The 17,473-nt window shown below is 37.6% G+C and overlaps 1 protein-coding gene across 2 annotated transcripts in view; it reads left to right on the top strand.

Moving 5' to 3' along the window:
* LOC139983700 (uncharacterized) overlaps positions 1–2,066 on the top strand; it is a 91,120-nt gene extending 89,054 nt beyond the window's left edge. For both annotated transcript variants that reach the window (XM_071997435.1, XM_071997434.1), the window contains exon 17: positions 104–2,066. In XM_071997435.1, the coding sequence (XP_071853536.1) occupies positions 104–121 (18 nt within the window). In that variant the 3' untranslated portion in view covers positions 122–2,066. The remainder of the gene's footprint in view (positions 1–103) is intronic.
* The last annotated feature ends 15,407 nt before the right edge of the window (positions 2,067–17,473 follow it).

Raw genomic sequence — 17,473 nt, 5'->3', positions numbered from 1 at the left:
AAACATCATCCTCTATAATTAAAAATCTTATCTCAGGTTTGTTGGAATGACATCCCCGCCATTTTTTTTTACCATATAGAATAGTTATTTATTGTTTCCACAGAAGTATGAACCATTGTAGAAGATGAATACACAGCAGACACACGTTTTGATTAAAACCTCGGTTCTGATTATCCTGTCATTGAAAATACTCTCGGTCTCTAGAAGACACATGAGCGTCTAATGGAGATGACGTCATCAAAAAATCAATAAGGAATTTGCAACAGTGTACGTCATGATTGTAAATATTCTGAAGGTCGAAAGTACCTCAACTTACCGTGATTGCTGCAGCTTTAATTATCTGTTTCTAGAAATACTCTCTCCAGGATACACAATACAATGACTTACATGGCCATAGGAATGGTACAATAAGTTATTTTTTACCGTCATTGAGGATTCATTATGATGAACCGACATGACTAGAACATTACATGTAATATTAACTAATGTACAAGGTATTCTAGCTACTTTAGGTTATTGCCATTTTTATAAATATTTATTTACACTTTTGTAATAAGATTCCAATAATTTAAAATGGCATGGCGATACTTGATGGCTCAGTATATATTTTTAGTCTGAAGTATAAGCCATGTGTAGTGCCTATGATTTTGATGTAGTAACTGTCTTGTTATGGCTTTATATGTTGGTCATTGAAATCTTACTACAAAATTAAGCGATATTCGTTTTTCATGTTTGATCGTGTTTTTTTAATTGACATATTCAGGAGGAATAGCCATTGTGGGGACGGGTGTTATTTATAAGGAAATTATCAAAGTTATGCCAACTACATTCAATGTTAACAGATTTTGCCAACTATATTCAATGTTAACAGATTTTGAGGGGGTGATAGTAGCAGGATGTTCTTGCAGTGTCAACTAATGACAATTGAAGAAAGTGTCCTTGCAAAGACTAGGTTATTTCTTAAATATGACTACTTGCCCATTAATATTATTCATGGGGTTTTTGGAGGAGAAGGGTGAGGGAGGTGTGAAATAGTTGTGTTTCCAAGTTGTTTTTGTGCTTACAAGTTAGAGTGTTAAAAAAGAAAAAAAATTCTAATTGGTTGAAGGCCATGGACTAGTTTTATCAACAACACAATACCATTAAAGAGAAGCTGATGTGGTGTATGAAGGTAGAGTTAAAAGGTGAATAAATCATGTGATATCCAGTAAAGAAATCATACAGTAGTGTATATATGACAAGCTGAATTAATATGACTACTTGTATATTAATGTTACGTGTGAGGTTTAGGGGGTAAAGGAGGATGTTGCTGATTGGATGACAATAAAAAACTTTCGATTATACAGAATACATGAAGGCTTGACGATCTTATCCAATTAAAACTCTTTTAATTATCAAACTGTTGATAAAGCTTTACTTTGTACGGTACATATACAAATAAATATATTTCCATTGTTTTTTAACTTTCTTCATGCCAAATTTTCCAAATCTCATGATAAGCTAATCATCCGAGGCGTCTTAAATTGTATCTGCAGATAATGATGAAATATCGAAAGTGTTAGAGCTGTTTAACATAATACATGTACAAGTCTATTGACATGTGACTTATATGGAAGGTAGATGTGATTAGCTAAAATATTGTGACGTGATGTCTCACAATTTCAATTTAGTTTACTAAAGTATGCGTGTCAAAAATGTCCTTGGTAACAATACAAGATCATTACGTAACATCATCAATTATGAGACTTACGCTGCTCCGGTCATGAGTTATATTACTATATAGCCATGAGAACTGAATATAATTGTAAATCAGTCGCTTGATAGTATAATTATTAATACTTCAATAAAGTAGACATTTCATCGTATTTTATAAAGCATTTACATACCAATTCCGAAAATTGTCGTAACTTTTACGATTATTCGTTATCATTTTGACTCTTTATATATTATTGCTTCATGTTTTGGTCACTATAGCTACAACCTTCTTTTGTCTAATTGTTTTCGCAGACTAAAGAATGAAACATTTAAAGCAACAAAAATACAAGTCAGAAAGAGAAATTACTGTAGTTACTTAACTTTGTTTTCTTTCTTTGTTATCAAATTAATTTTCGTGAGGACAGGGTGAAGGTTAGAGGGCAGTGGCGGACTGGCCACACGGGCATGTGGGAAATGCCCGGTAAGCCGGTGGGCTGGTGAGCCTGGTAAAAATACAGCCCATTTTTACAGTAGATATTATAGAAATGCCAATGCATTCTGCCATATATATATAGCATTGGCAGAGAATAAAAAAATTATTAATCTGCACCTCGTCTTCCAAGAAACGAAGTAAGAGAGGTAAAATCTTATTAGATTATTTGGATATCACTCAGCAGCTAAGTCCTGAGAGATTATGTATGAATTAAAATAACCCACATACAGTAGGGTGTTTGGTTATCAAATTAGACAAATGTTAGTCGACGACTTTTAGTATTTGTCCCCGGTTTACCGATTTCGCGAAATAGATCCTCAGTATATGGCGACAAAAGTGTGTAAGTAGTATAGGGGACTACCCTATAGAAAATTTCCTAGTATTAACCAGGGAGCTCCGGAACATTTTTTTTATTCCTTGTGCTATTTTTATGTGCTATTTCTTAAAAGATAGCCTAGGGTGCACTGATGCAAATCTGAAAGGGTTCACTCTCAAATGTTCACGCAGTCCCCATCCCGGGAGTAAGGAGGGGTAAAATCGAAATTATTTAAAGTATGCCATGGTGGGTATCAAATGAAAGGAAATGATACCCGGAATCCATATTCTACAATACTGAGAGGGGAACCCTTAATGCTCTCATATTCCCCATGAATTAGGGGAACCCAGGGACAGGTCAAAATGGTATTTCATATAATATATGAATAATATAGTATTAGATATGACTATCAAATGAAAGGCAACAAACACAAAGAATATGAATCTACATGTTACTATGCTGAAGGGCTGGACCTTTACTGAAAATATTAATCTACACCCACTATTGGCTCGGTTGGGCAACGTGGGTGGGGTGGTTGGGACGGGTAAAAACTGAAGTTTATGAAAGTAAGGCATAATTAGTCAGTGGGCCGAACCCCAAATATATGCTTAAAAATTGACATCCGTTGCATTCTTTAGTCACTAAGGTTTGATGGTTGGGAATGGTTGAGGAACACCTGAACAATATATTTTCACTTGTTGTCCAGTGAAAAGCGAGTTACTCTTTGAGAAATCGAAGGATTTTGAGGGGGAAAATTCACACACTGTAACGCCATATAGTAGTTCTGCTATTTATTTTTTGCTGAAAAATAAAAATTCAGGCAATGTCAATGATAACTGCAGACAATGAAATATACGAATGAAATATACAAATGACCAAAACATGGACATAAAGTGAAAAGGTCGAAGGTCAAAGGTCAAAGTCATGACCTCAAGGGATACTTAACTGTTGGAAATACATTAATATTTGTTGATATTTTGAATACAAGTGCATTTATTTTTTTGGAAAAACAAACCATTCATCCACCGCCTTGACCTGAAATGAAATATATTACATGATATGAAATATAACAAAATAGTTTTGCAAAGAAGGAAAATTGTTAAGAAATGAGCTGTGTTGCATATTAACAGATGCCACCAAAAGGACTTGTGCTATGTTATGTACAAAAATGTTTTTCATGTAGTTTCTTGTAAGTTTAACTTAATCTGTGAGGGGAATACTGAGTGATGTTAAGTAATTAAATACATTGGCTCAATAGTTCACTTATTGAGCTCATTCCTTTTTAAATATAAATGCATCATGCAACAGAAGATCCAAAGGGGGTCAGCCGGTCAGAACCCCATGGGAATTGTTAAATATATTGATTTTATGAGATACAAAAAATTCGTCAACAGTAGCCTATCATCCACATACAAATTTTAAAAAAGGCATTGAAACTTGGGTCACAATTTAATGACGATTAACATTTTGGATCTGTATTTCATCACTCTAATTTGTTTCTACCCCTGCCACCCCCCCCAAAAAAAAAACACATACACTTTCTGGAAAACGTCAAGGTGCATATACAAAAAGAACACATTTATAACAAATTGAAGCATGTGTTTGTAGCAGCATCAAGGGCATATTTCAAACATGAGGAGAAAAACAGGTTCATTTGGTAATTAAATCAGTCATGACAAGTGTTATTGGACATCTTGAGCCATTGCTTGAAATAAAAAATCATCAATTTTACCCATAAGTTGTCTCAACTTGAGGAATGTGACATACCTTGATCCTGCTATTACAAAAAAGGGGTAAAATGCATTGATAAATTATACTTAAGTTTAAAATCTATCTTTCAAAACATGATTTATCAGCAGAACAACTTATTATCATATAAGGAAACACCATAAGTGACATGTTTGCACATCAGCAAGACACCCTATTGTACAAGTTAACCCCCTTGGAATTGTCAAATATAATGATTTTATGATATCAAAAATAAAAATTTGGTCAACAGTAGCCTATCATCCATTCATCCACATACAACTTTTAAAAAGGCATTGAAACTTGGGTAACAATTTAATGATGATTAACGTTTTGGATCTGTATTTCATCACTTCAATTTGTTGTTTCTACCCCTGCCACCCCCCCCCCATACACATTCTGGAAAACGTCAAGGTGTACATACAAAAAGAACACATATATAACATACAAATTGAGGCATGTGTTTGTAGCAGCATCCAGGGCATATTTCAAAAATGAGGAGAAAAACAGGTTGATTTGGTAATTAAATCAGTCACAACAAGTGTGCCATTGCTTGGAACTTGACAAACCTTGATCCTGCTATTACAAAAAAATGGTTAAATTGCATTGATAAATTATACTTAAGTTTGAAATCTATCTTTCAAAAACATGATTTATCAGCAGAACAACTTATTATCATATAAGGAAACACCATAAGTGACAACATGTTTGCACATCAGCAAGACACCCTATTGTACAATTGTTTTCCTTTAAAATGTACCTTTAATTTTTTAATTTTCCACAATTGGATGGATCCATAAAATAAATGTACCATTTGTATTGGTAATTTATAAACTTCAAATCCCCTTTAGACAAACTAGTAACCAAATCCAAGGTGAAATCAATAGACTGAAAAATAAAGAAAAACAAAACATTATTTGTAACTAAGTGTGTAACTATGACAGCTCACCTGTTTGTTCCAAGTTTAATCATGGTACGAAAGGTGGCAACTTCAACTGTCAATATCTCAAAAAAGGTACATAGGAGTTAAATGTCAACTAGAATGATTAGATTATGTTCTTCTTTAACATATCAAAATGAGATTTTGACCTGGACTATTCTTTTAAAGGAATGCTGCACTGGCCCCAGATATGCCAGATATATAAATATGAATTTAGAATAAGAATGTCTGAAAACATGTTGGAAAGTAAAAACCTCAAGGAAAGTCATTTTTTCAAAACTGCTAGCGATTTAAGCATGCTATAATTTGGGGCCAGTGCAGACTACCATTAAGTTGAAATTCTATTCTAAGATCTCTTCTTCATCACTGTCTCCATAATCATTAGCATCATCGTTGTAACCAGCAGAAGCAGCATCTCCCCTATTGGTACATGTCTTGCATGTGCAAGCTTCTGTGCAGTTGAGTGAATTTTTTTTGCATTGGCAAACATTTGTAGAGCAGTTCTTTTTGCAACGACAGCTTAAAAGTTCCATTATTGCCTTTGGAGCTGGAGGTAATGTCATCCAAGCAATTACAATTCCAGTCCCGTCCATTTTCCAGCCCTGTCCAATAGGGGTAGGGAGTTCAGGGAATGCTTTTAGAGCATTTCTCCAGATATATGCCTGATAATTTGCCCTCTTGATGTGTAAAGACAAAGAATCCTTGTTTGGTGGTAGGCGCGAGCTTTTCACTTGAGTTCTTGTAAAATTCTCATGTCTAAGCTGATTCACTGATGTTGTTGTTTCAGAACCGTACAGCTTACAAACAAAAGTTTCACACTCAATGAGCAGAGATTCAGTTACTACTGCATGGGATCCAAGCTGATTCATGGCACTAACAGCACCATCATCATTTAGGAAACTGGATAGGCTCTTTGCTTTCCCTTTACCGTAAAATGAACTAACAGAGTCACAGCCGGTAAATGCATGCAATCCAAGCAAGCCTCTTGCCTTATCTATGCCTAACGATGTTGATATGCTTCCAATGTCAATAATTCTTCTCTTGTTCTTAGTGCCAGTGTCAAAGTACAAACAAGATTGGATAGACTGATAATGAGTCACACCCAAGACTGCAACATCTGTATCTGGACTTCTTATAACAACAGCTGGATGGTCTTTTGCAGCGTGTTCAGCATGTAAAAACATCCGTGTGTCTGCTTCTTCATGGTTACAGAACAATTCTGGAATCTCCACCGATGATATTTGAGTCCCATCACTTGTTAGAGAGTGACACTTTTCTCCATGAGCAACAACCAATTTTATACCTTGTAGCTTTCTTGCAAAGTGTGGTTTCCTCCATTCATCAAACAGAAATTGGATAAGTTCACTCTTGTTTTGGCCATTTGCAAGATATTTCTTCCACTGCATTGGTTTTTTCTGTGCGGCTGACATGACTTTAACTCGAATGTCTCCTGAAGAAGCCCTACTTTGTCGCTCAGCAGTTTTGATGCTCAATGGTAGATATCTATCTGGAACAAAATCCACCCTTTTGCATCTTGAAGATCTTGTGACTGTTAAAAGCATGCTTAGGACTTTCTCTGCAAATTCACCAAATGTAGAAGCATCACAATTAACAAGTTGCTGTAACACAGCCATTGCATCAAATATCCAAGCAGGATTCTGTTCAGCTACCCTTTTGACTTCCATTGGTGCATGGTCCTTTTCTAGGAGTTGGAGAAGTTTTGACTTGCAAGTCTTGACCAAACATCCTCCAGGTGTGGCGAGGGAATATGGATAGGTTCCAAGAGTGTAGGTGAACATATCCTGAAGATCGACTTTCCGTTGGAGATTGTTATTGATCACCAATATCGAGCTGAAGAGATTTCGATCTTCCTGAACATTAACTGTGGGAGAGACTTTTACCACTTTCTTTATGCTGTTGAAAGTTTTCAATTTCGAAAGCTTCAGTGTGGAATAAAAGTCTGTGTTGTTTGTCAAGAGCCTATCATTCACAAATTTTAAAAACCTTTCCTCACCAATGGCTTTTGCACTCAACAAATCAGAATGAACTTCAGGAGGAGGGACATATCCTGCTGTGAGATGCATTAGCTGGTCGCAATCTTCAGTGAACGGATTTGCAAAACCTTCAACGGTATCCATCACTCTTAAGACATCTTCCTCATCCCTCTGAAGTCGACTTTGGTCCTTATGATGCCAGACAGAGCTGTCATTTAGTCCTGCCAGTTCTCTGCATTTGGCCACAGTTGCAGCTCTCTCTGGGGATGACAGTATCCACTTTGCCACAGCACCACTCTTAAGACTAAACCCAATAATTCCACCTGGAGACTTGGTATCTTTATTGAAGGTCTGCTCAATGGCCATGTCACAGGCCACCTGTCCAAACTTGTTGTTTCTCGAGCGTTGAACAACGAACTCGCCTGAATGTAGCTGCTGGCTAACACTGGGATAGGTGTTTGGTAAAACCATCATCTCTAACCAGTAAACTGAGCAATACCTCATATAATTGTGCCTGTCATATGCACACATCCAAGGCAACATAGATCGAATTGCAGCAAGGTGTAACTTAAAATTGCCTGTTCTTGTTGCTCTGATAAAATTCAGCACATCTTGCATCATGTCCAGGAAAGATGACCAGAAAGAAAACATCTCAGATTGATGACCCAGGCAGAATTCAGTGTACATGTCCTGAAGTTTCTGAAAGTCTTCATTTGTCAGGTACCTTTGAAGCTTTTTAGCATCACTTCCGATGAGTTTAAGTTGACCGACAACTTTGTCCTTAATTTCTGCATGTGCGACCATGTCCTGTGTCTCCAAAAATGACTGCCAGCGTAAACGATGAAGAGCTTCGTAAACGATCTTGAAGATTCGGGTTGCTCTGTTGTAGTGCTTTCCATTCATCACACCATTCATCGAGCCAGAAGCAAGAATGCCCGATTCAATCAGTATGTCTTCCAAGCCTGCATCCCTGAATCTTTTCCCTATCACTGCCAGCATAACACAGGTTGTGTGGAAAGCTCCCAGTCGTAAGGCAATCTGCTAAATTTCTCCTTCTCTTTCCAAAGAACCTGCTGTGCTTTACAGTATATTGCCTCATCGAGCACAACAACTACCTCTTCTTGATCTAGCTTTGAGCAAATTTCCAACGATTTTACAAGCAAGGAGTATACAGTTGACATCTCAGTGGGACTAGCTGGAATTACTGGCAAGTAACCAATTCTGCTGATTTTGGGAACATCTTCTGTCTGCATTGAATTAAAGGCAGACCAACCAGGTACTGTCTGTTGTGCAGTCTGCCTTGTTGCTGCTGGCCCGGTCACAGACATTTCTTGACTTGTCGAGGGCATGTCTAATGAATAATCTGTTGTTGTAGCAGTAGACACTTCATGCAACTCTTGCATTGTTGCATCGTTTAAGGAGTAGGAACGAAGAAGCAGCCAAGCAAAATCTAACGAAAGGGCACCGCTACCTGGCGACTTGTCTTCAGTCAACAATGAGGAATCCAACTGAAATTCCCCTGGTCCTTCCCTTTTAGTTTGGAAGTACTGTGGAAGTGGCTGGATAGGGCTTGCAAAAGAACGTTCTCTTGTTCGTTTAACTTCTGGGGTGGTATGGGCCTCTATCTCTCTTACTGCATTCCTCTGAATAACAATTCCATTGGTGTTATGAGTGGTGCCCTTTCCAGACAGTGTTTCCTCCATCAGGTCTATATTGTCAAAAACTAAAGTGGTATACTGAGAAGGCATAATGTTTTCTGGCAGAACACTGTTTTTCTTCACTACTTCATTCGCAATGGCAGTATCAAGCTCCTGCAAGTAGCTTAGTGAAACAGAATGCCCAAACCTGTTCATTATTCCCAAAATTTGGACGTTTTTGCTCAGATGTCGAATGCTGACTCCAAGTGCAACATGTTTGGGAGTGGCAACTCTTCCTCGATAGTGGGCAAAGAGTATGTCTTGAGCGATAGATTCTACCCGAACCATCATGTCCTTAGGCAGCCTGACCTTCTCCTTATCTTCAAACATCAACTCTTCACAGTCTGGTAAAATCAATAAAGCAAGAAAGTTATGGAGTTGCAAAGGAATGATTTTATCTACATCAGAGCTATTCAACTGGTTGCTTGTTGGTGGCCACTGCAGTCCATCACCAATATCCATCATACTCCTCCGTAAAATTTGAGCAGCGTGGTAGAGATCTCTTGTCTCCTGTACTTGTATACTTTGACCTGGATTTGTTGTATTCATTCCAGTACAATCTGAACCTTCGCTCATTGAACTTGAATCCACATTTTCTTCAAGCAGAGCTCCCTTTGGAAGAAAGTCTGAGTAAATCAACTCACATCTGTTTCTTTTTTTGGGGCGCCAGAATGTGATTTTAGGCCCAAACCTTGCATGCAGTTTTTTTTTCAGTTTTTCTGTCCTGAATTGTGCATTGCTTCCACCTTTAGCATGAACAAAGCCCATGTATTGTTCCATAAGTTTTGAAATTTTCAAAACTTCCCCCTTCACTATGACTGTTCCTTCCACATAAAGAGCAAGATCCTCAAAAGCTTCAGCATCAGTTTCTTGATTTTCTGCTGATTGCTGGTTAGTTCTATCAACATTTCCATGTGTTCTAACATATGAAGAATAACATTTTCTGTGGTAGCAAACTTCAACAGCAATCAAATCTTTATCTCTTATTTGGAACAATAACTTTTCATCATTGCTCTGCAGAGCTGCTGACTTCAATCGTCTTTCTGCATCCAAAGTTAAGCATTGGACAAGTTTTTCTTGTTTTCTGCTGCCAGTTTTCCTGTCTCTGATAAATTTGTGACCGCTTTTGCCACATAGTTTTGACGTTGATACCAGATGAAAAATACATTCACGTGGTAGTATTCTGGTCGCAGATGCTTGGCTGGGTTGGGAGAATGAACGTCGTTGCCTCTTGGTAGCCGGTGGAGCATCAGTTGTTTCTTCTGAAAAATACCAAAATAGGAACAAATACTTAGGAACGCTCAACTATACATATATAGTTACAGAATTAAATAATGCCTTTCCTTTAGAAAACCATGGTTATGCAGAGGCTATGTTAAAAATAGTGCAAGTTTTCAAGTACTATAATACTACAGTATATCTATGTGTTTACTGTTTAGACTACCAGAGCATCAACATGGAATTTCTCTTCTTCATCCATCTAACACAAACATGAATTACCACCCACCCACCGAACCTACTAGCAGTCACAAAAGTATAGTTATAGGAGATGTTATCATCATTGCACTCAACAAATAATATCAAGGAAAACTTTTACCCATATGACAGATGGTGGTTAAAATTTATAATCAGAATGACCAATTAAAAAAAAGGATGAATGAAAGTAAATAATTTCAACACTAATATTTGCATGTATGCCTGCCAAATATGGTAAAGAAACTGCTGTCGCTGATAAAATATATGATATAATGGACAAAGAATAGGCCTAAATTCAAATATCATAGATATAGTTTCATTGAAGCCGCCGTTGTAGCCTCCGCTAAGGACAACAAGATATACCTGGGCCAGAATGCTAACCATAATCATAGAATATATAGAAATTGAATAACTGAAGCCTTGGTTATGAGGATATCGGCTACACATCTGGGAGAGCTGACTTAACTACACATACTGTATTGTTTTTGACTAGCAAAAAATATAATCATAGTAGCACTGTGTCATATTGTAAGGATCGAGTGAGAGAGAGGACATGTGCATAATCCAGGGTCTGGTGCAGCTCATAGGCAAAGATAAGTTTTGGATAACCAATGGCTAGATGGGGATACAAGACAACACAGGATAGTACATAGCCTACGTACATCATTATCCTACACCTCAATGGTCCACCCAACCCCATCTCTCTTGAATTTCATTGTAATGAAAATGTTTATAAACACAAGAAGTGGTAGGCCTACACAGTCAGGAAGAACAAAATGTAAAGTTAAAAAAAAAGAAGCTATCTTGCACTAAAAAGCTGATGTTCGGATTCAAAATATGAGCTAAATTAGTAACGACAGGCCAGACGTATACGGTATGCCCCAACGTTAGGCTTACAAATGCTCGAGGCACTCGTTACGTTAAATATCACTAGGTCTATAGATATGCACGTTACGAATACGAGCCTAAGCCTATCACTACAGGCCTCGAAAAGAGTAAGTCAAAAGATTCTCACGGGAAAAATTATGATTTAAAAATTGATTGGATATGTGTACGGGGATGGAATTTAGGAATCATATTAATAAAAATCACCTTCCGAAGTAGTATCATGAGATTTCCTTGCTTTACTGATGTTCGTTTTATTGGTGAAGTCCTGGTAGCAACCTCTGTGATAACGAAACGAATCGTACTCTCGATTCCCTGTCCAAATACTCTCCGATTGAAGGGCAATAAGGCTGAATCTAGTATGGCCGATATCTCTCCACTGCTTCGCGCAGGTTCTAAAGGTGTTCCAGCTTTTTTCGGAAAATTTTGTCAATTTTTCAGTACTATTTGCTCGAGAATGGCAAACACATTCATCCATCGTTCGTATCGGTAAACGGTATGACGCCGATCGATATAAGTTGAAAACCACAACAAAGCCTTTCTAGCGTCAGGTGACATGATCACGAGACACAAACTGCCTTTAACCATTGGCTTAAAACGTCAATATTGCTACGCGAGGTAGGTGACTTTCACAGTATCGGAACGTACACAGGTATAAATTAGTACCTATTTAACGCTTGTTTTCTCGAAAAGTAACTCGTTTCACTCTGGACAACAAGTTGAAATGACAAAAGGAGTAAAATATGAACGCATTCTGACTGTCAAACCTTAGTGACTCTAGGGGTGCAACGAAAGTGTAAGATTTTAGGGGTCGGCCCACTGACTAAATGGGTATCAAACGAAAGGAAATTACATTAGGAATACATTTTCATAACGATAAAAGTGATACTCCCAAACTTTGTCACATATGCTCACTTTTATGATGGAGGTGGTGGAAAACTCAGCCAGTTTGCATCTATGTAGCTTAATTTTTGAATATATATATTGGGTAAGGGGAGCCTGTGTCATTAGAGCCCTCCTTTAGGAGAGCCTCCAATGATAAGCATAAGTATCTTCAGACAAAATCGGACCCCAAGTCAGAAAAGATTTTCAGGGCAATGCCAATAAATTGAATTTGGAATGAATTAGCTTCAACATTTAAAAATGTGTACTCCATTAAGTCTTATGAGGGCTACTGGAAGAGTAGGGACATGGCTCTGTGACTATGCCGACTATGTCACATATTCACATAGCCACTGATAAGTCTATATATGCTTGTACTTGCAGCATACAAGTGATATATATATATATATATATATATATATATATATATATATATATATATATATATGTCCATGTAAAGTACAATTAAGAATGCCACAAAATAGGAATTTTGCAACCTTGTGTAAATCTTGTGGGTAACCTAAAAACCTCTTGGTTAACATGATCAGATACAGTGAATCAGTGAACAAGAAACTGAAACAAAATATAAATGTAAAATAAAATTGGATCACAGTCCTAGCTCATACCCTTATCCTATCATAGCTTACCCACACCCAGACATCTCCTCATGGTACACTATTCGGAAGCAGGACACTTCGCCCAACAACCATTTCGCCCAACTGCCATTTCGCCCAACCAGCCTGGTCATTTCGCCCAACCAGTCTGGTCATTTCGCCCAACCAGCATAAGGTTGGGCGAAATGACCAACACGGTTGGGCGAAATGACCATGCTGGTTGGGCGAAATGACTATGATGGTTGGGCGAAATGACCATGCTGGTTGGGCGAAATGACCAGACTGGTTGGGCGAAATGACCAGGCTGGTTGGGCGAAATGGCAGTTGGGCGAAATGGTTGTTGGGCGAAGTGACTAGAAAGCCACTATTCTTATAAGCCTAATATGTTAACTGCAAGCTACAATCCATGCAGTTTTATGACTCTTGCTCACACATATATACATAGTGTCATGCATGGTGCATTCCATGTACGCCTTACGCCAATGTCACACCAAGGCCCTAGCTATTATACACCCCAGTAACGTCATGCCCAGGTTATCGGAAACATTAATTAGCCTAGCCTTACAATTCCTACACCGGCAAGGCGTTAATTATTCAAATTTTCTCACATGGGGAGGTGGACCCCCTCCCCTCAGACCTCTCCCCAGGACGGCGATCACAAGATGATATATTTTGCCCCCTTTCAGGTCTTGCAAGTTGAATCTAAACTAAATCCTTTATTTTGGACGAATACTTTGTTTGTCTGTTTTAATCGGGAGTAGGATGGGCCTGAACTAATCATAAGGGATAATCCCCAAATACACTTAATAGAATCAAGCCTAAGGATCCTTAATTATTTCAAACAATCTCAACTTGTATTATTTGCCTCAATTAAAAATATTAGACTCACTCCCAAAATAAAAAAAAATCTTGAACATAAATTTACTGCAAAAGCTGCAAACATAGCCTAGGCCCTAGCACGATATTGCTGATAAGGACCCTTAATATTCAAAATATTCTCAAATGGGGAGGGGGACCATCCCCTCCTCTCACACCACTCTCTAGGAGGGCGATCCCAAGATGATATATTTCACCCCCTTTCATAGAATCATGGATCAACCCTTGCCTGCAGATAAAGTACATCTTAGAGCATCAGTATTTAAAACAAAAATATGAGAGGGCACATACCCCACCCACGTACGAGTTTACGCACGGCTTTGCTTCGTCATTCAGACCCCGCTACCCTCCCTTTCTTTCTCAAAATCCTGGATCCGTGCCTGGTGCCTACATACATACTGTAAGTTATTGCATGTATGCTAGCCAGTAACGTTTAGGCTTATGTTAGGCTAGCCTAGCCTTACATGGCACAACTGCTACACACACACTAATATATTGGGATAACTATTTAGAAAGTTGTTAAATATCATTGATAAAATCAATTTTTGTCATGCACATTGCATATGTAATTATTTTGCAATGTACAAGTATTGATATACCATATTTATTCTGCAATTCGTCAAGCTAGTTAATTGGTTAACAACGTCGGACGACTAGTGAAGTGTTCCTGGCTGTGATACACTGGTGGTCATCAGCAATACAAGGACAATGTTGCCAGATGTAAATCTGTGCTAGATACAAATTTGGTACAAACTTGGATTTCTTAAAAAGATCACTGCGATAAATTTGTGTAATGGAATGCAATAAATGTATACTCAGATGAAAGATAAAAAATAGGGCAACATTTTAATAGCAAAGATGCTGAAATACAGTATTTGATAAAGAAATGCAACCAATTACAATATAAGGTATATTTTCCCTATACTAAATATGATATTTGCGACCTCCTGCTGGGGACTGTGTGTAATTTTGGAAGTTAGCCCCTAGAGGCAAGATGCCAGTTGTTACATAGTCTTCAAAAATGTGAGTGAGACAAAATCGCAGAAACACCCAATTGTTCGGCAAAAGTGTGCCGGAAATCCCTGGATATATAATGTGACATGAAAAGACTCAAGAGAGGGACATGAAGGGAGGGACATGGAGAGAGGGACATGAAGAGAGGGACACGGAGGGAGAGACGTGGAAGGATGGACGCGCAGAGAGGGATGTTGAGACTGGAGAGGAACGTTATCTACCTGGCCGTGTATAGAGGGACGTGTAGAGAGGGACGTCACGTCATTCTATGCTGATCTTACACTTCTTCACTAAAGGAACTTTGGTCAAGTGCTATCGGGAGCTATGGAATGGAACAGCTGTGTAGATATTAGCTGAGATTTGAAGATGCTGTCACTGTGGAACGACTACAAACAGAACTGCGATGCCTTGGAGAACAGTGGTAAACACTGAAACAATCAGTAGCAGATGCTTATACATTGCAGGAGGACAGTGACGGTGAGTCTGAACAGGACAGAGAAAGCTTATCAAGTGAGTCATGTTAAGACTGTCCTCTCTACATCTACGATGTGCTCCCCAGGTTGAACCTTTTCACCGTTGCTTACAAGAGCATTGGGCTTGCCTACAGGCTGTTGCTAACGCTACCTGTGTCACAAGTGGTATGTGAACGTTCTTTTCACTGCCTTGAAGAGAATATAACACCGTTTGAGAAGTACAATGACACATGAACATCATGAGGCGTTCATGTTGATGTCTGTGGAAAAAAAGGATCTTGGCCAAACTTGACACTAAAAATATCATTGATGGTGAGGATGCCAGAAGAACCGAACTCGGAGGTTTCATACTCTCGTAGACATGACATGTGCTCGTGTTATTAAACATATATGATTTAGTGGATTTTATTTAGGTTTTTTTTCATTTTTTTTTCTAGCATGTTGTCACAAAATGCTTGAAAAGCTAAATAAAATCCAGTCTAAAACATACATTTTTGTATATTTTTGTTAACGTTTTTAAACTGTCTCGGTTTTATCCAGTGTTGCTTCTGGAAAATTATTTTTGGTTCTTTTTTAAAGGATTATTGTTAACTACAAAATTGAGAAAAATAGCACTATTTTGCATCTAGGCATTCCTTAACTTCAAACAAATCTCAATGGGGAGGGGGACGCCCCCTCCCCCTGGACGGCGATCACTATGTTAGTAACATATCAATGAACAATGGGCCGGTCTAGGTGGAACATGCCCAGGCTGGTTTTAAGACCCAGTCCGCCCCTGGTGGAAGGGGTGGGGGAGGAAGGGGCGGGCGAGGAGGCAGAAGGATATAATACTTGACCTAACCATCGGTTCCTTTGCCTTTAATACAATTTCTGAAGCCACTCATTATGTTGTAACTTACCGTTCGTTAATTGGAAAAGATCGAAACGACATTTACGGTAACATTGAAATCAAGGCAATTTATATCATCTGATTTTTTTATATATTTAGCGCTTAGACACACCCAAACTAATTGACTCGAGTGCAAATTAATATGTTTAACATACCAGGTAGTACGAATAAATAAAATAGAAATAACAACACACGGATTACAAACAACTGGTGAAATGTACAACACATAATAAATGTACCGTATGACTTAATACGTTTCTGTACAGAAAATATAGAAGCTGTACACAATACACTTTCTTTTACCCATTGTCTTCACTTACTTTTTAAAGAGGGATATTGATGACATGATTAATTTTATAAGGTCATAATTTAAACAGATCACTTTCATGAGAGGTCACTTTATATGAATGACTTTTAACAAACACCCAATAATTCCTAGTTACTTTGAAAAGAGTTTCTAATCGTCATAATCATTTTCCCATCTGAAGAAGATCAATTAATTAAACGAAACAATAATTAAAAAAAAAAACCTTACAGTGTTATCCTTTCATCAAGAAAATTGTAATTTGATGATAATGAACATACGTCAACGGTTGTCCTCTAAAAGCATATAAGGACCCTAAAAAAACACGATTGTATACATCCAAACTGATTGACTCATATGCGTATTCATATGTTTAGCATCGCAGGTGACAAGAAGAAACAAAACATAAATAACAACACACGGAGTACAAACGACCTTTGTAATGTACAACACATTAAAATAACTAAATGTATGGTATAATTTAATACGTTTCTATAATAACTAAATATATGATATGACTATATACGTTTTCTATAATAACTAAATGTATGGCATGAGTTAATACGTTTCTATAAATAACTACATTTATAATATACCTTTATACGTGTTCTGTGGGCTTAAAGCCAACAATTTCATGTAAGTTGTTTTTCTTTAAACCTCCTTTGTTGTCACAAATTACATCAGTGTAATTTAAAAATTATAATGTCTATTGAAAGTACAGTTTTACTTTTATGTCATATAATACAATGATTGTTGTTAATGTTAGTTTAGTCACAGGCTTGTTCAGATTGTCCAGAAAGACTGTCTAGAACTGATATTGAATAAACTTTGTTCAATGATTTAAGATTTGAACTACGTTGAGTTAATTTTTGGCTCTGTGACTGTTTAAAATAAATCGCTGTGAGAGTTAAACACCCTTTGGAATATAATATTTTTAAATACCTATTTTGACCCATCTCCATCTCCATCACCCCACTCCCTCCCCAACAAAATTATGGTCTTTCTTGGAATACGAATAAGAAATAATTGCCATAACTAACTGACCCAGCATATTCCAGAAATAAATTGGGGCACTGAGATTTTTCACAAGAAGATGTAACCCATCCCTTCTGAAGCTAACCTCATAGCTTAGTACTACACAATGAGGAAATGAATGGGGTGTTAATTTAGATGATACAG

This window comes from Apostichopus japonicus, chromosome 16 (assembly GCF_037975245.1).
Source record: "Apostichopus japonicus isolate 1M-3 chromosome 16, ASM3797524v1, whole genome shotgun sequence".
Taxonomy (NCBI): Eukaryota; Metazoa; Echinodermata; class Holothuroidea; order Aspidochirotida; family Stichopodidae; genus Apostichopus; species Apostichopus japonicus.
This window is presented reverse-complemented; position numbering and strand designations above follow the sequence as displayed.